Source organism: Narcine bancroftii, chromosome 11 (genome assembly GCF_036971445.1).
Source record: "Narcine bancroftii isolate sNarBan1 chromosome 11, sNarBan1.hap1, whole genome shotgun sequence".
Classification (NCBI taxonomy): domain Eukaryota; kingdom Metazoa; phylum Chordata; class Chondrichthyes; order Torpediniformes; family Narcinidae; genus Narcine; species Narcine bancroftii.
The window spans coordinates 100,407,982-100,431,404 of record NC_091479.1 but is presented as its reverse complement, the minus strand read 5'-3'; the positions used below and the strand labels follow the sequence as shown (position 1 = coordinate 100,431,404).

At 45.4% G+C, this 23,423-nt stretch overlaps 1 protein-coding gene across 6 annotated transcripts in view; it reads left to right on the top strand.

Annotated features, from left to right (window-relative positions):
• stab2 (stabilin 2) overlaps nt 1-23,423 on the top strand; it is a 198,485-nt gene that overhangs the window by 134,027 nt on the left and 41,035 nt on the right. For all 6 annotated transcript variants that reach the window (XR_011346802.1, XM_069904271.1, XM_069904267.1 and 3 more), the window contains 12 exons: nt 2,918-2,995; nt 5,031-5,129; nt 5,240-5,347; nt 6,915-7,046; nt 8,689-8,817; nt 10,682-10,738; nt 10,837-10,932; nt 14,089-14,284; nt 17,283-17,378; nt 19,394-19,439; nt 19,553-19,626; nt 23,006-23,131. Coding sequence is in view for 5 of the 6 variants with exons in the window: in XM_069904271.1 (XP_069760372.1) it covers nt 2,918-2,995; nt 5,031-5,129; nt 5,240-5,347; nt 6,915-7,046; nt 8,689-8,817; nt 10,682-10,738; nt 10,837-10,932; nt 14,089-14,284; nt 17,283-17,378; nt 19,394-19,439; nt 19,553-19,626; nt 23,006-23,131 (1,237 nt within the window). In the remaining variant the exon portion in view is untranslated. The remainder of the gene's footprint in view (nt 1-2,917; nt 2,996-5,030; nt 5,130-5,239; nt 5,348-6,914; nt 7,047-8,688; nt 8,818-10,681; nt 10,739-10,836; nt 10,933-14,088; nt 14,285-17,282; nt 17,379-19,393; nt 19,440-19,552; nt 19,627-23,005; nt 23,132-23,423) is intronic.

Below are 23,423 nucleotides of genomic sequence, written 5' to 3'. Positions count from 1 at the left end.
ACAGACTAGGAGGGGCCTTAGATATGCATCTCATCCAAAAGACAGGCACTTGAAGAGTGGATTGTGTTATCTTTATAAAGATTTATTTCACTTATTTGCATTGTTCAACAATTTTTTAAGTGTCTCTGAATGGCAAATAGAAGGTTTTGGAAGGACATAAAGGCCCCCAGCCAACCTTCACTGCTGTTGGAGGAGTTGGGGTCCTCCAGGGATGGGATCTCAGCGATAGTCCAGTGAGGACCCTACCATTCACTCCAACCTCTGAAGGGCTGACAAGGTCTGTCCTGAATGCCCGGTGGAGGTGAGTGCAGGTCGTGGGCTGAGTCCAGGAAGATCAGGCCCGATAAGCATCCAATCAAGAAATACCAACCTGATTATTTCTTTGTATTCAATGATGGGATGAGGGCTTTGTAGGTTGAGCCAGCAGTTAATTGTCCATCCTTAATTGCCCTTGAGGAGGTGACCTTCTTGAGCCACTGCAATCCCTGAGGTGGGTGTGCACTCACAATGTCATCAGGGTGGGAGTTCCAGGGATTGGACCAAGTGCTTGTGAAAGATCAGCGATGTAATTCCAAGTTGGGATGGTGTGTAGCTTGATGGGCAACCTCCATAGAGGTGACCCCATTCTTCTGCATCCCTTTCCCAGATACCCAATGGAAGGTGCTGTCAAAGGAATTGCTGTAAGTGAATCAAGCCACTGCCACTGCATTGACATTTTAAAAAGATTTTAACAATAGTGAATGGTAGAATGCCCTTCCAGCCCATGAAACCCATGCCACCTAATTAGAGATTCAGATTTCAGATTTATTATCAGTACATACATGACATCACATACGACCCTGAGATTCTTTTTCCTGTGGATGAGGCAGAATTATCACTTAATGCTAATGCAAAAAAAACTGTACTCAACATACACGTGTAAACAAATAAAGAAATGTAAACAAACTGTGCAATACAGAGAGGAAAAAATTCAATAAAGTGCAAAAGTAGGAGTCCTTAAATGAGTCCCTCATTGAGTTTGAGGAGTCTGATGGTGGAGGGGGTAGCAGGTGTTCCTGGACCTGGGGGTGCGAGTCATGTGGCACCAATGCCTCTTTCCTGATGGTAGCAGTGAGAACAGAGTGTGTGCTGGGTGGTGTAGATCCTTGATGATCGCTGCTGCTCTCTGACAGCAGCATTCCCTGTAGATGTTCTCGATGATGGGGGGGGGGGGGGGTTTGCCTGTGATATCTTGGTTGTTTCCGCTATCTTTTGCAGGGCTTTTCGCTGGGGTATTGGTGTCCCCATATCAGACCATGATGCATTCGCTCAGCACACATTCCACCACACATCTGTAGAAATTTGCCATGGTTTCCAATGTCATACCAACCTTGGCAATCTCCTGAAGAAGTAGAGGCATTGATGTGTTTTCTTCAAGATGCCATTAGTGTGTTGTGTCCAGAAAAGTTCCTCCAAGGTAGTGACTCCCAAGAATTTAAATTTTTAAATTTGCCATCCGAATACATATTGGAACATGAGAGGTAGCCAGAGCACCTGGAGGAAATCCACGCAGGTCACGAGATAAACCAACAAAAGGCATGTCATACCTGAAGCCTTAAAGGAGAAATGTATAGTGTTCTTAAAAGGATAAACTCAAATGACCCAAGCATAAGAATACAAAATATTAGAGCAAAACAAATCTTTATGAGGGGTGCACCTAATCAAAGTGTCGGTGACACAGTCCTTCCATCCTGTGGGATTAGATAACGTTGGGATGGAACCCCAGTGCTTGTTTCAATTATTTTCTAGTCTCAACTACGTACCAGGATTCTTTTATTGTCACATAATAATGCATTAATAATGAAACATACACAATTAACTTTTGTCTGCAAACAAAGAATCGTCATGAGAATTGCCCGACACCCTAACAATAGGGGAAAGAGAAGCAAAAGATAGTCCCTTCAGAGACAGAGGGTCCATGGATTCACCTCCAGCACTCCCACAGCCTCTGCAATAACCCGATCCAACCCTCCAACAGGATCAGGAAGCCTTCAGCACCCGGGGGCCCTTCAGGAGGTCCTTCTTGCCCTCAGCACCCTCTCGAATCGCAGCTCCAATACCTGGTTCCCACAAGCCATTCTCCAGCAGCCTGCGTGAGCCCCTCAGCTGTGAGTGGCCCGCTGCCTATGTGGGTCTTTCAGCCACTGAACCCATGTATGATCTGCTGTGGTGGTCACTATCCTCTCATGCTTCTCCTTCTCAACTGGGAGGGGTTGGTTTCTCCCTGTTCTTCCTGTGGAAGAGGAATAATCCTTGGGATGTAGCCATGCATGTAATAGGCTCAGTGGAGTTATTTATGTTGCGAACAGTCTGGGAAGAATGTAGAGACAAAACAGGGAAAGTATTATTAACAGGAGTAAAATATGGAAGTCTGCAGACACCGCGATTGAAGTAAAAACACGATGCTGGAGAAACTCAGCAGGTCAAACAGCGTCCTTTATTCAGCAAAAATAAAGATACAGAAACAATATTTTGGGCTTGAGCCCTTCATCAAAGTATGGAAAAATGTTGGCAGGTGCCTGAACAAAATGATAGGTGGGGGGGGGCACTTTACTGACAATAACCACACCAGCAGTGTGAGTATAAGACATCTTTAATAAACTAATATGTTCACTAAGAGGCCTTGTCTCTCTGCAAGATGAACCTGGAAGGCTAGACTGTAGCTCTGGACTGCTTTATATACAAGGTCACCGGGATGACCCCTGGTGACCTAGTGGTGTAATTACATATCACCACAGGCACACCAGCAAGTAGGGGAGGGATGGAGAAGAGGAGATCGGGGAGTGGGCCAGCAGAATCCAGACGCCTGTATGATAAACTCATAGCAAAAAGTTATGTTCCTGTTATTTCTAACTGTGAGGTTTTTGGTTTTTTTCAGAATGCCCTAATAGGAGGAGCAAAGGTACTCAATCCTGATATAGCGTTAACGAATGGGATATTGCACATCGTAGATAAGGTATGTTCCGCACCCCAAACACATGAATCTCAGTCTAATGTTAGTAGGTTTCTGATATTAAGTTATCTTGATAGAGACCAGTTAGAAACACATTCCAAGCAATTTTTAAAAGTTAACTGTGGTTAATTGGAAAAAATAATTGCAAGCTGCACATATTGCTATAATACCAGTTGGAGATGTTTTGAAATGGCATTCACTGAGCAGTGTTAGAGGTAGTTTGTAATAGCATCACTGTGGGTGATTTGAATTGAATATTAGAATCATAGATTGCTACAGCACAATATCAAGCCCTTTGGCCCATCTAGTCCTTGCCGAGCTATTATTTTGCCTCATTCCTGTCAACCTGCACCGGATCCATATTCCTCCAGAACAGTCCCGTACATGTACCCATCCAATTTTCTCTTAAAAGATTATGGTGTGCACTGAAATGTAATGAAAAGATTTGCGCGCTATCCTGGCAAATCCTCCTATACTTAAGTACAGCTGATTGTGCAGGAATAAAATGAAACTGCGGGGTCCAGTGTTACAGTGAGTCACAGAGTGCAGGGTGGGGTGTTACAGTGAGTCACAGGGTGTAGGTTCCGGTGTTACAGTGAGTCACAGTGCAGGGTGTTCAAAAACGTACAACCTCCTTACAGATAGCGCCAGATTCGAACCTGGGTCACTGACACTGTAATAATCTTGTGCTAACCTCTACAAATTCACTGGTACCATCCCATACCCCAAGACCCTTTTGCTGGGAGTTCTCCAGCCTGTCAGCAGTCATTGAATTGATCCAGCTTGGACACATCCGAGATGATTCTTCACCACAAGAGTGTGCTTTTTTCAAATGCCTGCAGAGTGACGGGACGCTCAATGCCAAACTAGAGGAGAGGGGCAGTTCGAATCCAGACCTGCCTGGATTTGTCATTCTTTTTGTACTTCAACCATACCCATCTCACAAGAACCATAGAACTCCAGCCAGACGTCCATGGTGCTGTAGTGTTAATGGTGTGTGTTGACACACAAGCAGAAAAGGACTTTTTAAACAACATCTCATACACAAACACACAGTGTAACCCGGCACCCCACACTTTTGTTAATGTTTATCGAGGGGTGCCTCCAGATGACTATACTCACCCTCCTGACGGTGTTATGCCTCAGATGAAACATTACCCTAAAACCTTGTCTACATTATTAAAGGAGCCTAAAAGATTCCAGGACACTCTCTGGAAGAAGTCTTTGACGTGCTGGCCAATACTTATCCCTTCCACAATATCTATGAATTGAAGTTTATCTCGTCATTCTCACAGAAAAACTTGTGCAGCATCGGTGCAGCTGCAGAGGCTGGGGGAGCAGTGGGCGCGAATCCAAGGACATTCAATAGCTGCTTTCATGTGCACGGGCGCAGATCATGCGCCGGGAGTACAGTTGAGACGTTCAGGTGGCCACGGAGAGGACGCCTTTCTGTCACCTGAATGTGCCAGCTGATGGATAGCCACGTCCGAGTGAATGCTGGCTCCTCGGGACTGTGGCCTAGTCCTGCCCACACTGCCCTTGACGTCATTTGCAGCGCGTCAAGGCTGAGAAGCCTCCTGAATCCATCTCCCAAAAGGGATGGGTGAGAGGCTGGAGACAAAATGTTTCTGAAGGGACTCTCTTTTGCTTCTTATTGTTAAGGGCAATGCTCATGGTGACTCTGTTCACCTTTGGAGTATGAGAAAGTTCAAGTATATCATGTATGATACATTTTGATTATTATTACATGACAATAAAGGGAACCTTTGATCCAGCAAATTTTCATGAGAGGACACCTTTGTGGCTTTTGGCTGCTTTGCAGAAGTACTTCTTGCTTGATAGAGAACAGCCTTGCAATAGTTGACTTCGATTCTCTAATCAATTTGTTAGCTCCCAATGACTTTCTTTCATATTCTTCTATCCATAAATGTGAAAGTAAATCGATCAAAGGCATCACCACAAGCACAGTTTTGAATGAATTCAGACCCTGTATTCTCTCTGACATTGATCATTTGTAACACCAGCTCCTATGTTGTAGGTTCTACTGCCGGAACAACCAATGAGCGATGCTTCAGTCAGCCTGCTGTCTAGACTGGACCAGATGCCTGGCTATTCTCGCTTTCGAGAGTTCATAATGGTAGGTTCTGCTGCTGTGGAATCCAGTTAATCATAAACTGCTGCTCCATGATTTATGGCCATTACGTTGAAAATGTTCAATGACTTGAGTGTGTCCTCTGTGCGTTTCAGCAACAGGGCCTGGCCGCACGGATTGAGAATGCAAAAACCTACACGGTCTATCCCCCAAATAATGATGCCATTGAGAAGTATCTCAAGGAGAAGGCCATTGATGCTCTGGTATGTCTGTGAGTTCAAATCCTACCAGGGCATGCAGTGAAGCCAGAGGTAGTGGTGGAAGCAGATGCAATAGTAGCATTAAAGAGGCTTCTAGATAGGCTCGTGGATATGATGGACGGGTATCTAACAGTGCAAGCAGAAAGTTTGCATTTGATTTGGACAATGTGCTCAGCACAGATGTGTGGGCCAAAGGGACTGTTCCTGTGCTGTACGGTTCCATGTTCTAAATGGACTATACCCTCCCATCCATTTTAGTGTAGACATATAGCTCAGTAACAGGCCCTTCCAGTCCACAAGTCTGTGCTGCCCAATTACACCCAATTGATCTCCACTCCAGCCCCCCACCCCCCCCACCCCGGTATATTTTTGAAAGGTGAGAAGAAACTGGAGCTCCCATGGAAAACCCACGCAAACATGGGGAGAACGTAGAAACTACTTACACACAGCGCGGGATTTGAACCCTGGTCCCGATTGCGGGTGCTGTAACAGCATTACACTAACTACTACACAAACCGTGCTGCCCTCCTTCATATACCTACCCAATCTCCTCTTAAATGTCAAAATCGAAGCTACATCTACCACTGGCAGCTCATTCCACATTCTCCCTACTGTCTGAGTGAAGAAGATTCCTCTAATGTTCCCCTTAAACATTTCTCCTTTCACCCTTAACTCGTGTCCTCTAGTTCTTGTCTCACCCAGGCTCAGTGGAAAAAGCCTGTTTGCAACGACTCTATCAACACCCATCATAATTTTGAAAACCTCTCTCAAATTTTATCTTGAAATTTTTAATTTTATTTACAACAGTAGAATCCAATTCTGGCCATTTATACCCATGCCACCAATTAACCTACAACCCCATACATTTCTCCCCTCATTCTCTGATGCTCCAGGGAATAAATTCCTAATCTGTTTAACCATTCCCTCTAACTCAGCTCCTTAAGTCCTATTAAATTTCCTCTTCTCTCTTTCTATCTTAATGATATCTTTCCTCTAGGTAGGTGACCAAAAGTATGCACTATTCTCCAAATTTGTCCTCATCAATGTCTTGTACAACTTCACTATAACATCCCAATTCCCATTATCACTAGTTTACACAAAATTGCTGAAGAAACCCAACAAGTCACACTGCATTCTTTATGTAGCCGAGATAAAGGGACTTAACCAATGTTTCGGGCCTGAGCCCTTCATCAAGGAATGAGCAAAAAGCATCAGGTGCATGAATAAAATGGTGGGGGGGGTGGGGTGGAGGAGCACAAGCTCACAGGTAAGAGGTCAGACGTGGATATGGGTGGGTGGGCACAAGAAAAAAGTGATAGGGAGAGGGGATTCCTCTCTGAAGGGCGTCTCCTGAATTTTTTGTGTCAACCACAATTGCAGGGCCTGCAGGTTTTCTTGTTTAACTCGTATAGTCATTACTTTGATTTCTGAAGGCCAATGTGCCAAAAGGATTTCTTTACAATCCTATCTACCTGCAAAGCCTCTTTCAAGGAGTTGTTTATCTGCGATCCCCAGATTCCTCTGTTCAGCCACTGTGTACAAAGAATGTGTCTCCTTGACTTTCTAACAGGATGAGGATTCACTGAAATACCATGTCATTCTGGCCCAGAAACTCATGGAGAAGGATATGCACAATGGAATGCATCGGGAAACCATGCTCGGGTTTTCATTTCAAGTCGGTTTCTTTCAAAGGAATGGCCAGGTATTTTGCATCGTATGTGCAACAATTCATCCTTCTGCGTGTATCATGAGGTCAAGTGTTGACAAAATAAAAAGCATAAATCAGGCCTTAGGCTCAGTAAAAAGTTTTGGCTCAAACCATCAACCATTTTTTTCCCCCACTGATGCTGATTAACTCAAAATTCCTCCAGCAGAGTTGACTTAGTGCAAAATGACAACTTGATTGATATGAGAGGATAGATCAAATTCTCCTCCCTCAAACCTACCTCTTCATCAAGGCTTCAATCTCCTGTCCCTTCCATCTCCATGAGTGTCGAATATTTTAGAATAGAGTCGAAACATTTTAGAATGATTGGCTGCAGCCGGCTGGACACGCCTCCTGAGACTAATCCTACCCATAGTCCCTTGCATGTTCCCCTTTCCCTTTGCTTTGATCAGACAATGAGGTTGATGGTAGTTCCTGTCTTTTTAGTTAATAAAAGCCCTGATAGTTTCATAGCATCAGCCCTTTGTGATTATTGATGGCACATCAAATATATTAAAAATGTAATGTACGTGATAGATTTTAACTTCTGCCTGCCGTAAGGCAGAGAGTCTCCATGAGTGTCTCCTGGTGCCCCTTGCAGTATGAGAGAAAGGGAAGCAAAAGAAAGTCACTTCGGAGTGGCTTAGTGTCTGTGGATTTGCTTTCAGGCTCCCTCAGCCTGTCCCCCACGACCTGTGTGGGTCCCTGGTCTGTTACCATCCTGTAGTTCATCTCCTCTTCAATTGGGGGCAGGGCAGGGGGTGTTCTGGTGTCCCACACCAGTCCGCTGCTTTTCAACATCAGCCACTGCCGAGCACAGGCGCTGCCATCTTGGGTACAGACCTCAGCGGAAGCAGGATCTTACTTACAAGTGGCGTTGGCTCCTTTAACAGGCCGATTAAAGCTCGTACAGAACCACCTGCATTAGGACTGAGCGGCTGAAACTTTCAGAGCAGCGTTGTGTTGCCACTCTCCATGGATCTATACCAGCGGCAGTGCTGCTATCATGGTGGCTTGGGCCGCAGCCACTTTTTTGGCCTCTTCCTGTCTTCCAAAGATGGGTGTTGGTAGGAGAATGTAAATTATTCTGCATATTGGAAGGGGGGGGTGGTTTTACAAAGAATTTGAGGAGAGCAAATACAGGGTTAGTAAAAGACCCACGTAAGCAGCGAGCTGCTGGTGACTCGAGGGAGGCTGGGGGCTGCTGTCAGGAGACCAGAAATGGGCTGCCAACTGCTGGAGACTGGCTCCAAACTGGCTGAAGGTGTACCTCGTATCAGAACCGGGATGCAAGGGGGTGCTGAAGGCGCCGAAGGGTTCCTGCCTGTGTCAGGGGTTGGGATCTAGAGCTCGGGTCGCCAGTGGTTTGGACTGCAGAAGTGCTGGAGGCGAATCTACGGACAATCGGTGACTCAGTGGGGGGGGGGGGGGGGACACCTCTCTTTTGCTTCACTTTCTCTGACTGCAAGAGGCACTTCAGGCAATTTCAGCTGATGGCAAATCTGCCTTACAGCCGGCGAAAGCAACTTTGTGCAATATGACAGTTTTATTACAAGGCCAATAAATTGACTCTTGAAATGGGTTGGTTGCTTCTTGATGTTGAGTCTGTTTGCGCTGCATTTCTCTGACTCCTTTGCAGCTTTTCGTGAACGATGCACCAGTCAATTTCACGAATGTGGAAACCAACAAAGGGGTGATTCATGGTCTAAGTAAGGTTCTGGAGATCCAGAAAAATCGCTGTGACACCAACGAAACCACAGTGCTGCCGGTAAGAGTTAAAAACAATTGGAAGGAAATTTTTTCAACTCCAATGCAGTTGTGCCACCTTGGCACCTAAGCCCTGTGACCACATGAAGTGTTCCTATTGCACCCATTACTATCTCTCTCACCGCCATTCAGGGCCCCAACTGTCCTTTCAAGTGAAACAACACAATCGGCACTCCTGTTGTGGTCTCCTCTACATCAGAGAGACTTGATGCAAACTGGGAGATCACCTCATTGAGCACTTCACCTCTGTCCGCCACAATAGCGTGGACCTCCCAGTGGCCACCCATTTCCATTCCCTACCCCATTCCCTTGCCGACATGTCTGTCCATGGTCTCGTGCACTGCCAGACTGAATCCACCCGCAAATTGGAGGAACAGCACCTCGTATCCCGTCTGGGCACCCTCCGACCAGATGACATTAACATCTCTGACTTCCCTGGTTTCCATTAGCCCTCACTCCATCTTTCTCTGTTTCCTTTCCTCATGCTCTGTCTGTCTGTCTCTTCCATCTCCTTTCCCCCAGCTCTGCTTCCACAGAGCCAAAAACACCTCCACCTCCCCTGATCAGTTATCACCTTTCCCCTCTTCCGTCCCCCTATCCATGTCCAATTAACACCTTTTTTGCCTGTTGGTCTGTACTCTACCTGCCCATTCTTCCCTTCTCCCCAGCCTTTTAATTCATACCTTGAAGGAATTAGGCCTGAAATGCCGGTTTACCTCCTATGGATGCTGCAAGACCGGCTGAGTTCCTCCACCATTTCTGTGTTTTTACTACAGCATCTGCAAACTTTTATGTTTTATTCACACTGAAATAAGCTAATCATTCTTCCCAAACCATACAAACTCTACTGGATATCCTGCCAGCCCCCTTCCCACCCATCAGCCAGTGGAGCTTGAATAAAGTGAATTCTCGTACTCTTCGTCCTGGGGTAGATGATTCTAGAATGAGAAAGCATAGGTTTAAGGTGAGAGGGGAGAGATTTAATACCCCTGGAGGGTAACTTTTTCACATGAGGGTGATCCATGTCTGGAACGAGCTGCCAGAGGAAACTGTATAAAGGGGTACAACCACAATGTTCAACAGGTATAGGGTTAACATAGGACACTACAGCATTGTGCAGGCCCTTCGGTCCTCGATGTTGTGCCGACCTATGTATTCCTACCAAAAGATTTAAAAAAGTACTCTACCCTTCTGACCTCATAACCCTCTCATTTTCTTTCATCCGTGTACCCGTCTAAGAGTCTCTTAATTGCTCTTAATATTTCAGCCTTCCACCACCATCCCTGGCAAAGCATTCCAGGCACCCTCTCTTTGTGTAAAAAATAAATAGATAGATACTCCTGACGTCTCCCATAAACTTTCCTCCCTTCCCTTTGCAAAGATGTCACTGGTGTTTTCTATTTATGCCCGAGGGAAAAAGCTGCTGGCTTGTCCACCTTACCTTTTTCCATTTGTGTTGCTTCATTTGGACAGTCAGGTGGATAGGAAGGGATTAGAACAGCCATTCTCAAACTTATTTCCAGCTATAGCCTCCTTGGACTCTGCTTGAAGTTTATGGGCCCCCTTTCCTGTGAGGGGGCCCATAACCCTTCCCAGGTTTTGGTTTCTTCTGTACTTCTCTCTTACCGACTGTGTTAAAAATATTTGCATTACGTGAGGCAAAAATGTGCTGTGAGGGGGTAGGGGGAGCACAGTGTAGGAACCCGGTTGAGAATGGATTGTTTAGAAGGCAAGTTGGACTAGTTCAAAATTGAAAACTGGCTAGCATGGATGAGATGGGCCGAAGGGTCTGTTCTGGGCTGTGTGGCTCTGGGTCTACGTCGGAAACTCCATGTTTAAAGATAAATATTTGTTCTTTCTTGCAGAGCAAGTGTATTAACTGCCAACTGAAAATGACCTGTCCTCCAGGAGCAAAGTCCAGGGTGAGGAGTGATCTTCCTGGTGGGAATTTGATGGACACTATTCTATGATTGTGCAATCATCTGCCTTATTTTTAAAAAAATCTTCATACCATCCACAGGCAGGGAAAAGAAAAAACTGTCTCATCGCCTCATATTTGGAAGGAAAGAGATTTCTCTATCTTGGCTGTGTCTTGAGCTGTGTGAAAACTGTGATTGTAAGTCGCGTTTAAATCTGATTGAAGATTTAAATAATAGAATGTACTTTGTGGCGAAACATAAGCCATCAGCATCTTCAAGAATAGCAATTCTGTTATGCAAAAGCTTGATTGACAAAGCTAACTCTTTTGTTTTCACTGAGTGAAAACATGATGCTGGAGAAACTCAGCAGGTCAAACAATGTCCTTTGTACAGTAAAGATAATGATACAGAACCACCGTTTCAGGCTTCAGCCCTTCATCGAGGTTTGAGCACAATGTGGGCAGGTGCCCGAACAAAATGATGGGGGAGGGGTGGGAGGAGGAGCGCAGTCCCACAGGCAGGAGGTAATAGGTGGATGGGGAGGGAACACCAACAAATAGGGGAGCAGGGGTGGCTTCTCCCTCTCTTCCCTATCTTCTTTCCTTCAGCTCTCCACCCTCTTCCCTCTCCATTAACAAGGCCATTGTAACAGCACTGATTTACAACAGATGACAAACAAATAACAAATGCACTCACTGGTTTCTCTCAGCACACACTTCCCATGAAGTCGACTTTCTTTATTATTCACTAGACACAACATTGCATTCTTCAACTCCCCAAACTCCTCCTACCTCCTCGTTGGCTCATCGCCACATGGGTGATCCTGACCCTCTTACTCCCCTCCTCCAGTGAACTGAGATCCATCACCTCTATGCTGATTATCAACACAGCCGCACACGCGCGCCATCACTCCCATGCGTCGCTCATCAGCGGTGGCCAGCACCGCTCCTGACAAGGGTAAGTACGTGACCGTGACACCGTCCCCTTCCCCCGCTATTGGAGAGAGGTGGAGAGCTGGATGGCGAAGCAAGGGAGAATGGGGAGGGGCCATCCCAATTCCCCTCTGCTGGTGTGCTCTCCCTTGTCCACTTTCTGCCCGTGGGACTATGCTCCTCCCCCACCCCCCCACCCCACAATTTTATTCGGGACCCTCACTACATTTTGCTCATATCTTGATGAAGGGCTCAAGCCCAAATTGTTGGTTCTGTATCTTTATCTCTGCTACATAAAGGACACTGTTTCACCTGCTGAGTTTCTCCAGTGTCGTGTTATTACTTCAACCACGGGGTCTGCAGACTTTGGTGTTTTACTCCTGTTCTCATCAAGTCTTGCGTTTGACCTCTGTGAATGCCATTTAGCCTTTTGACTTTGTACTAACGTTTGTGTTAGATTATGACTAATCTGTATCGCTATTCCGACTGGAGACAAAAGAGACTGCAGATGTTGGAATCTGGAGCAAAATCAAACGAGTGCAGGGGCACAGAGAGCCAGGCAGCATCTGTGGAGGATGATGGACAGTCGGCATTTGGGTAACGTCAATGCCCAGGCAAGCAAAACACATCTTAACGACGTGAAACAAGAAAGTGTGCAGGTGCTGTGATTGCAGTTAATAGTCAGGTCCACCTGGGAAACGCTGGCAAAACCACCCTACCTGGTGCGGCCTTATCCAAGCTTGCAAGGCACACTGCAAAGCATAGCGTAAACGGGAGCCGTGCAAGTCCAAAGCCATCAGCGTAACAACTGCAATGTCTACACACCTGCCCAACATGTGGCAGGACATTCTGCACCCAATTGGCTTGATCAGTCATCTTCAGACACACTGCATCCAATCCTAAAGTGACTAATGGTGTCAAGGTCTTCATCAATGATGATGGAGAAATGATTGATTGAGCTAATGCACAAAAGTGCTGGAGAAACTCAGCAGGTCCCGCAGGTCCCGCAGTGTCCATAGGAGGCAAAGATATCGAACCGAAGTTTTGGGCCTGAGATCTTCATCAAAGGCCATGAGCTGACTGGTACCTGGATTTAAAAAGGCGGCGAGGTGGGGGAGGAGCACAGGCCAACAGGCATGGATAGGAGGGAGAGAGAGAAAGCTCTTGGGGGAGGGGGTGGTTCTGTGAATGTAGAGCTAGGGAAAAGGAGACAGAGGGATAGGGAAAGTGAGAGAAACATGGAGAGGGGAGGTGGAGGAAAGGAAATGCAAGGAGTGGGAAAGAGAGTTGATGGCTGGAGTCTGAGCGGTAACTGGAGAAGTCGATCTTAATGTTGTCCAGATGGAAGATGAGGATCTGTTCCTCCAATTGGAGGGTGGTCTCAGTCTGGCAGAGCATGAGGCCATGGACAGACATGTTGGCAAGGGAATGGAGTGGGGAAGACTGCACAATGACTTCTTTCACTGAGGGAGTCTTGGTCCCTGTTTACCTTTTAACTTTTCTCCAGGGCTACGGGAGTGGTTGATCATTACTGAGAGCCCAGTCGATGAACAGAACAATCCTAATCCAAGAAATAGATCCCAGGTCTCCACAATGATGAGTTGAAGACCCATTCTAATTCCACAACAAGGAAAGGAAAACATGGACCCAGTTATCACGTTAGCAGCACAGTGTAATACTTTCTTCGATTTAGGTCTCTACTTGCATGAGCTCCACTTTCCAACGTATTGATCACCAGCATTGATCAGAAATTATGGGCCCAATCTATCCTCCTGGTCTCCTGACCGAAATTGCTGTCTTTACTCCTCTGGTTGGGCACTGAAGGCTTCCTGATCATATTGGCCAGTTTGGACCTGGAGCTCTGGTTGCCATCAATGTGCTCTGCTTTACAGCTGTAAAGGCTGCAGGAACGCTGGAGCCAAATCCATGAAGGGACACGAAGGAAGTTTCTCTGACTGTTAGGGGACTGGCCAATTTCAAAGGTGAAACCTTGTCTGCCTTGCAACTGAGTAAATGCAACTTGGTGTAATATTTTTTATTACATGACAATAAAATCTTGAATATTCTGGAGGTCCCGGGGTTAGGGATAGAGAGGTATGGGAAGCCTGATCAATCTAAAGTTGGTGGATTTCAGGTTTCTATACCTTCTGCTGGAAGGTAGCAGTGAGGATAGGTTGTTGCAGGGGTGATGGGGGTCCTTTTTCAGGCAGTTCCTCACATAGATATCTTCAATGGATGGGAATTCAGTGCTCACAATGGACTTGGCGAGATTTGGGAGCCTTCTGCATTCCTGACCATAATGCAACCAGTCTGTATACTTTCCACAATGCACCTGCACAAGTTTGATAGAGCATTTGATGATGTGTTGAATACTGGAGTTATTATTATTAACCATTCCCTTGCATCTAATTTGGGTTCCAGACTCAATACTGCTGTTCTGGCTACTTTGGAACGCAGTGCCAAGCCTGTCCAGGAAAGAGTCCAAAATCCTGCTTTGGGCATGGGATGTGCCAGGATGGTATCAATGGCACAGGGATCTGCAGTTGCATGGAAGGTTTCACAGGTACAGCCTGTGAGACCTGTGTTGATGGAATGTATGGAATACATTGTGATCAAGGTACGTACCCTGTCTGTGGCCTTATCCAAGCAAACTGATTACAAGGTCTATATTTTTCCAATGATTACCCAAGACCGGAATAAATGTTAGCCCCTCTGAACAATGGAGCCTGGTTTCTCCAAGTGAGACTCCAATAGAACTCAGTTCATTTAGATTAACCATCTGATCCTTGTTGATGTTTTACTCAGAAAAGGCTCCTCCCACCTCTCTTCATTACTCCCAATCAACATTGCCTTCTAACTTCACACACAATCTGCTGGAGGAACTCAACAGGTCGGGCAGCATCCATGGGAGAAAAGGAACGATCAACGTTTCCGATCAGAACCCTTGACGCCAAACACTGATCATTCTTATTCTCCCACTGATGCTGTTCAACCAAATTAAATTTAAAGTTATTATACTTTTGAAATTTGGACGTGCAGCACAGTAACAGGCCCTTTCGGCCCACCAGCCCGTGCCGCCCAATTACATCCAGTACATTTTTGTTTTGAATGGCGGGAGGAAGCCAGAGCCCATGAAGAAACCAACATGGATACGGGGAGAATGTACAGACAGCGCCAGATCCGAACCCCAGTCACAGGCGCTGTAGCAGTGGTGCACTAATGTAGCAGTTAGCAACTACTGAGTTCCTCCAGCAGATTGTGGAGTTTTTTTTGCTCCAGCTTTCTATGTGCAGTCATCTAACTTCTCCCTCCTGTTGACGGGACAGTTTTATCCCAGATACTTAACAATTTTCTATAAGTATCTGGGATGGGACTGCCCCATCAATAGCCATCTCCTTCACCTTGCTCCTGGATTGCTGAGTTCAGGTACATGATGGGAGGGCACAGACTAGATAGGCCAAAGGGTCTGTTTCTGTGCTGTAGTACTCCATGGTTCTATCCGCAAGGTACAAGTGAAGAGTACGATCTGCAAACCAGGGTCTAAATTGATGCTACAACGCTCATGAAACTCAGTACATAAAACATTACAGCACAGTACAGGTCATTTGGCCCATGATGTTCTGCTGACCTATGTAAGTCTAAACCTTCCCTACCTCACACTCATAACCCTCTATTATTCTTCCATCCATGTGCCTGTCAAAGAGTCTTTTAAATGCCCATATTGTGCCTCCACCACCACCTTCGGCGATGCATTACAGGCATTCACCACTCTCTGTGGGAAACACAACTTGCTCCAACTGCATGACTCCAAGAATGAGTAGTAAATGTTGGCCTCACCCACATAAGATAATAAACACAAATTGTAAATCTAGCATGAAAATGTGTGGTTCCTTTCTCCTACAGATTATAAATCTCTTCTAAAGGCAATCAGGGAATCCGATGTGATGGTTAAATTTCAATAATACTTGGGATGAAGTATTATCTCTCTTATTGTTTTATTTATTGCCAAAGCTTGCATGTGGTGCTTTCATGGAAAATTATTCATGCGTCCCAAATCTTCTAAAGTGCTGCAGAACCAAGTAATCACCCGTTCAGTGAATGTTAGTGCTGTTTATGGTCACAAGGTCAGGACGTTAATTCTCACTGGGACAAGTAATGAGATCTGTCCATTTTCAAACAGAGATACAGAGGAATTTCTTTAGTCAGGGAGTGGTGAACCCCTGGAATTTGCTGCCACAGGCAACTGTAGAAGCCAGGTCATTGGGTATATTTAAGGGAGAGATTGATAGGTATCTGCATTGCCAGGGTATCAAAGGTTATGAGGAGAAGGCAGTGGGGCTGAGTGAGAGAATGGATCAGCTCATGATGGAATGGCTGAGAGGACTCGATGGGCCGAATGGCCTACTCTGCTCCTGTATCTTGGGTCTTAATACGAGGGTCCTAGATAAGGTGGACAGCCAGCGCCTTTTGCCCAAGGCAACGATCACAAATACTAGTGGTCATCTGCGCAAGGTGAGTGGAGAAAAGTTTAGAGGTGATGTCAGACGTAAATTTTTTACTCAGCCTGCAATGCATGGACAGGGTAGTGGTGGAAGAGAATAGATTTCAGATTTCTTGACAGAGTGCATACATGGCATCCGTAATGAATGGAGAGATGTGATCGCCCACGCCAAACAGCAAGGCACCTGAACGAACGAACAAACATACATGACAGCACATACAGCCCTAAGATTCTTATCCCTGCAGGCCAGGTAGAATTTACTATTTATTGGTAGTCCAAAAAAAACTGTACACAACTGTAAACAAACTGACTATGCAATACAGAGAGGGAAAAAAATCAATAAGTAAGAGACCTTATTGAGTTTGCTGTTGAGGAGTCTGATGGTGGCGGTGTAGCAGCTGTTCCTGAACCTGATGGTGTGAGTCTTGTGATACCTGGACCTCTTTCCTGATGGCAGCAGCGAGAACAGAGCATGTGCTGGGTGGTGTGGATCCTTGATGATTGCTGCTGCTCTCTGACAGCAGAATTCCCTATCAATATTCTAAATAGAGGGAAGGGTTTTACCTACGATGACCTGAGCTGTGTCCACTACCTTCAGCAGGCCTTTACGCTCAGGGGTATTGGTGTCCCCATACCAGTCTATAATGCAGCCGGTCAGCACACTTTCCACCACCCATCTGCAGAAATTCGCTATCATCCCAATCCTCCACAAACTCTTGAGGAAGTAGAGGCACTGACATGTTTTCTTCAGGTTGCCATTAGTGTCTGAAAAGATCCAGAAAAGAAGGGATATTTAAAAGACTCAAATATGCTCATGGAAATAAGAAAAAGGGAGGGTTACGGGTGTGAGGTAGGGAGGGATTAGATTGTGGTGGAGAAGGTTTATATAGGTCGGAACAACATTGTGGGCTAAAGGGCTTGGACAGTGATTTAATGTTGGGTGTTCTTGTCAAAGCTTCCAGCTTTCTTGCAGAATCAACAACTAATGGCCCTGCATGTGGTGGACACAGCTAAAGGCAAAATCGCTTCATGATTACTCACGGCAAAAAGAATCCTGGAAGGAATTGAAGTTTGCTGCTGTTTTTGAACCTGTCCCTTGTCAATGACTTTGCAGAATGCAATTGCGTCCATGGTAAATGCAACGAAGGAATCGACGGAGATGGTACCTGCGAATGCGAACTTGGATGGACGGGTGTCACCTGTAACACAAGTGAGTTTGAATTCATTATCTGTCTTGAGGCTGCACTCGGAGAACTGTGATTAGTTCTGGCTTCCTTCCTGGAGAAACGATACACTGGTTTTGGAGGGGGTGTGGAGGAGGTTCACCAGCTTGATCCCGGAGATGAGAGGTTCAGCCTATGAGGTGAGATTGAGTCACCAGGGACTATAGAATGAGAGGGGATCTTTATAGAAATATATTTATTTTAAACCAAAAATAGGCTTTACTCACAATAAATTATTTACAAAAGGAAAACCGTTCAAAGACTTTTCACAGCTTTAGCGTCATATCCATACATCTCCATCACTGTACATTGTTACATTCAATTTCTATTTAGCACCATTCCCACACCACTGTGTTACCTTGTCGTTTCTCCCCTCTCTGTTTGAGGGACTTTCCTTCAATCTCAGTCCCTCAATGCCTGAGAAAGTAAGGACTCTAGACGGTGGTCCTTCCCCCCAGCACCCAGCACCAAGCTTGAGCCTGGAATATGCCGGTCAGCACTATTCCCGCACCAACATCTCCAAATGCTGAAAGACCAATAGGTCTTGGGTGGACCAAGGGCATCTTTGATGGGAATAGGTAAGGTAGAAGTAGGAAAGTTGTTTCCATTTGCAGGACTCGGGGACCTGACCTCAGAATTCAGGGGAGTAGATTTAGGCAGAGATTTGGATGAACTGTTTTTCAGAAAATAGTGAATCTGTGGAATTCTCTGCCCAATGGCCAACTTCTACTCTTGTTTCTTCATATATCTTTCTTGGGGAGCAATAAAAGAACCCGAGCGCATTTACCCAAGTCATAAGTCAAGATAATTATCCTTGATGTTACCTTAAGAAAGTTGCCACATTATATCATTGGAAAAGCCGACGGCCTGACTTGTTCATTGGTGATCTTGTGCAGAAAGATTTGGAAGGACTGGGGTGAGGAGTTACTTCTTTACACAGAAGGTTGTAAATCCTAAAAATTCTCTGGAGTGCTGTAGGTGAGACATCATTGAGTATATTTAAGGCTTCGGTCAATAGACTCTTGGACACTGAGGCTATAGTGGTTGGAGAATGTGGATGAGGCTTAGTTTTGACAATTTTGAATGGGGAGCAGGGTCAAGGCTGGATGGTTTAGTTAATAGTCAGAGAGTTCGAGACCCTTTGGACCAACTCAATGAGTGACTCCTACTTGGCTGCATTTGGCCCCATATCCCTTCAAGCCATTCCTGTCCATATTTCCTTTTAAACAAATGGGTTTGGAGAGATTTGAACTAAACGCAAGCAAATGGAACCAACTTGGGCTGGCATGGATGAGTTGGGGTGAAGGGCTTGCTTCTGCGCTGTAACTCGATGAAAACACCCCAGATCTCTTTATAAATACTGGTACTCCATAAAAAATTGCCATGCCTGCATCAAAGTTAACTAGAAAGCAAAGATTAGACAGCAGGCCCTACTGCAAGGGGGCATATAAGGAGGCGCAGTGGTGCAGCAGTTAATGCTCCTGCCTCGTGGCTCCTGGAACACGGGTTTGATTCTGACGGCCAGCTAGCTTTCTTTTTTAATTTCTCTTTTTATCTCTTGCTCTTTGTCTCTCTCTCTCTCTCTCCCCCACCCCCTCTCTCTCTTTTTCTCTCTCTCTCAACAGCGGGGTATTCTTCCTGTCTCTGGTGCCCTGCATCAGTCTGCTGCTTCCCCCCAAAGCCTGCAACCCCTCATGGCTACTGCCAAGCACAGGTACTGTCATCTTGAGCACAGACCTTGCGGTTGCAGGATTTTTACTTACGAACACCATCGGCTCCTTTAACAGGCTGTTTAAAACTGTCTGAACCCACTGGCTGCAGGACCGGGCAGGGGAACCCTTCGGAGCAGTGCTGTGTCTCCCTCTCCTGGGTCTGCACCATAGAAGGACCGGTGGACTTTCTTGTCCATCACCCTCCTACTCCTTGACTGCTGAGATTGTGAAGTACAAGCTGAACTAAAAAATCAAAAGGACTAACATCTGTATCGTGTTTTATTTTGCAGAAATTACAGACAACAAATGTGATAATACTTGTCATACTAGCGCTAAGTACGTGGCTCCTTTCAACCGCTCTGTGGTAACCAATCTATTTTGTACTCATGACATTTATGATTCACAGATTTTCTTTTGCTCACACTCTGAACTTAACTCTTCTTGCACAGCTGTGTCTCTAAACCTAACTCCACGAAGTGTGTATGTGCGGCTGGCTTCAAAGGCAATGGCACGTTCTGTGAAGGTCAGTCTGGACGTTGTGGCTTTAATTTCTTTTGGTATTGCCTCTCCCCCATGAAGAATTGCTTTGTTAAGTAAGAATGAGGAACTTGCTTTGGAATTAATTAGGAGGCCAGCAGAGAGACCAATACCCTCTGGAATACAAGTGGATATGCCGGTTGTTTGAGATTAAATGTTCTGTGATTGGCGAACTAACTGTCCATGGATTGCCGATTTTCAAACTTTCTTTTTTTTACCTATTTCCACTTTTTTTGCCGCTTGGTGATTTTAGTTGGATGAAGGAAGAGAGGGTGGAGTAGCTGAAATGAAGCACAATCTCTAGGATGACCTATTTTCATGCCTTGATGAAGAGCTCAAGCCCGAAACATTGGTTATGTATCTCTATCCTTGGCCTGCTGAGTTTCTCCACCATTGTGATTTTACTTCAACCACAGTGCAGATTTTTGTGTTCTACTACTAGGATGGAGAGTTGGGCCCAATGGCCTGATTCCTCCTGCAAGTCCAATGTCATTCCACAAATGAGAAAAATACCTTGTCAATTATATTGCAACAGTGATTCTCGACCATGTTTTCCCCACTCACATACCACCTTAAGTAATCCCTTACTAACCACAGAGCATCTATGGCATCCTATTGCCACAGACTTCCTCCTGTCTGACCATCCAAGCTCCTGAGGCCCCCACCACAAATCCTGACCCCAGCCAGCCACCTGCCCGCCCATCCCAGCTCCTGACAGCCCCAATGCAGACTCACCACCCGGTCCTGACTACCCAAGCTTCCAACGCCTTGAACGACACAGGTACCTTCTGCGGTCAAAAGTATGACTCGTGTAAAAGTCAACAGTATGCTTTGGTAGTTTTTGTATTTATTTTTTAACAAAGTACCTGTTCGGCTGCAGCAAGTAAGAATTCCAGTGCAGGTGTACCTTGTACAAATGTTTTATCATGATCTTTAGTTGTTATATTGGCCAAGTATGCGGGAGATAATCTGGTGACAATGTTTACATTGGGAACATCACACTACACCATGCTGAGTATGTTGTCAATTTTAATTGCCTGAGGAACTAGTGACTTGATTCAACCATTATCAATCTTGATCAGCCATCAGTATATGGTCCTTTACTGATGGAAATGAATATACATTTGATGATTAGTTGGAGAAAGAGCTACAAGCTCTATTTTTCTTTCAGAGTCTTCCATTTGGAACATCACCAAATAAGATTCTGAGAAAAACCTATCTGCTGGTGGCACATATATAAGGACATTGGTTGGGTGGACGGCCGGGTTGAGGGTCTGTGCTCGGGGCATTGAGAACCGGCATAGGCGGGCGGCCGGGGCCTCGGGGAGAGTCTATGGTCAGGTTGTCAGGAGATTAGATGGGCTAGCGGCCGGGTTGAGGTTCTGCGGGTCTGCAGGTGGGCGGCCGGGGCCAGAAAAGTGGGGGGGCGAGGGTCAACTTTTATGTGGGTCATACGAAAACACACGAACTTTAGGCCAAAAAAGTGAGGGGGTCAACCACTACACGTTATTGACAATTACGCAGTTATATACGCTACTTAATTGAATTACAAAGAGACAAAAAGGAGCCGAAAGACGAGCACTCAATGCCCTGCTGCCATCAGATTCCTGAATAATCAATGAGCCAAATACATTGCCTTACTTTTCATGCACTGTTATTTTCACATTTTTTTAATAGTAATGTTGTAAGATGGTTATAATATGAATGTTTGCGCTAGGATGATTTGCTGCAAACACCGAATTTCATGACTTGTTCATAACAATAAATCCTGATTCAATAAATAAAAAATATTATAAATATTCACAGTTATCCCAGCACAGGAAAAAAGTGACTTAGCAATAGAGTGAAAAAGGAAAGCTGTGATTGTAGTAAAACACAGAAATGCTGGAGGAACCCAGCAGTGTTCATTATCGTCCTCAAGTCGGTAGATGCAGTGAATCACAACAAATGCTTTACTGAACAAGATGAACGTATTTACCTTACTGGGAAGTGGGGGGGGGGGGAGAGTTGCAGCTTACGTCCACAGCCTTCCGTATACTCCCTATTAACCAACCAGGTACCCCACACGTGCACAGTACCCCACTGTAAATACAGAGGCTGCAGTGCGATTGCAGCAGGAGTAGAATAGCCACAACAGCTACCTACAAGCAGGTCTCGCAGTGTCCACAGGAGGTAAAGATATGTAACCGATGTTGCCTCTCCTTTCCTCCAGTTCTGCATTCACAGAGCCACCCCCTCCCACTGATCAATTCTCACCTCTCCTGTCCTTCTGCCCATGACCAAATATTGCCTTAGTCCTGTTGGCCTGTGCTCCTCCCCCTGCCCTTGCCTCATTTCTCCCCCAGCCCTTTTTGTTCAGACACCTACCTGCTTTGTGCTTGTACCTTGAAGAAGGGCTCAGGCAATAAATGTCACCGCCCATGGAGACAGCGAGACTTGCTTCAGCATGTCTGTGTTTTGACTTAGCAATAGTATAGACAGTCCTTTCGTTGGAGCAGTCACTGATTAGTGCAGCAAGGGGAGGTTCAAGAGCCTCAAACGAGGAGTGTTTGACAGCTCTTGGCCTGCACTCTGGCATTTAGAAGAATGAGGGGGGAATCTCACTGAATTATTTTGAATGTTGCAAAGCATGGACAGAGTAGATGTAAAAAGTTGACTCTACGCTAAGACAAGAGGGCACAACTTCAAGATTGAAGGGTGTCCGCTTAGAACAGAGATGCAGAAGAATTTCTTTTACCAGAGGGTGGCGAATCCATGGAATTCACAGGTGGTTGGGGAGGCCAAGACATTGGGTGTATTTAAGGCAAGATTGATAAGTTTGTGTTTATCCAGGGGATCAAAGGTTATGGGGAGAAGGCCAGACAGTGAGGTTCAGTAGGAAAATGGATCAGCTCATGATGAGTGGCGGGTAGATTTCATGGGCTGAATGGCCTATTTCAACTCAGATGTCATGATTTTATTGGAAAGAAACTTTTCTTGAACTGGATGATGCTTTTCGTCAGGCTTCTGCACCCAGTGAGTTATTCACCAAGTGAATGGTTAGTTTTGCCAAACAATCCCTTTATTCAGAGGAGATGCACAAAGCCTACAGGTGCTGGGATTTTGTGCAAAGAATTGCAGGAGGAACTCAACAGGTCAGACCGTGGGTTGAAATATCAGTCAACATTTCGGGTCTGGACTTTTTATCAAAACTAAAAAAGATGGTGATATTCCACATATACAAAGGGAAATGAATTCCTTTCAACTCTGCATTCAAGAGCAGTTGTTAATTATCAAGCCACACTGTCCATTACTAAGGGTTGAGCAATGTTACTCGGAGGTTGCAACTGAATCCCTGACCTTTTCCTGTGCCCGGTTTCACACAGCTGTGGATGCTTGCGAGACCAACAATGGGGGCTGCTCAGTAAATGCAGATTGCAAGAGGACAGTCCCAGGACAAAGACAGTGTGTCTGCCAGCAGGGATACACTGGCGATGGACTCATTTGTATTGGTGAGAGAACCACATTATCTTCAATTCATTAGTCATTCCATTAGCACCAGCCCACACAGTGTCATATGTTTTAATTAGTGTTAACGTTTGTCAAATTATTGTTTCAATAGTAATATTATTTATGGTATCTTTATTATTTATATAGTATTCAGGCATATAAAAAAATCAGATTTGATTTATTTTTACATTCTTAATATCTACAGTGTGGAAATCTCAGTTTCTGCATGAATGGGCTTGCTCCCACAGTACCCAAAACTGAATACAATACTTCAAATGAATTGATTTTCTTGGA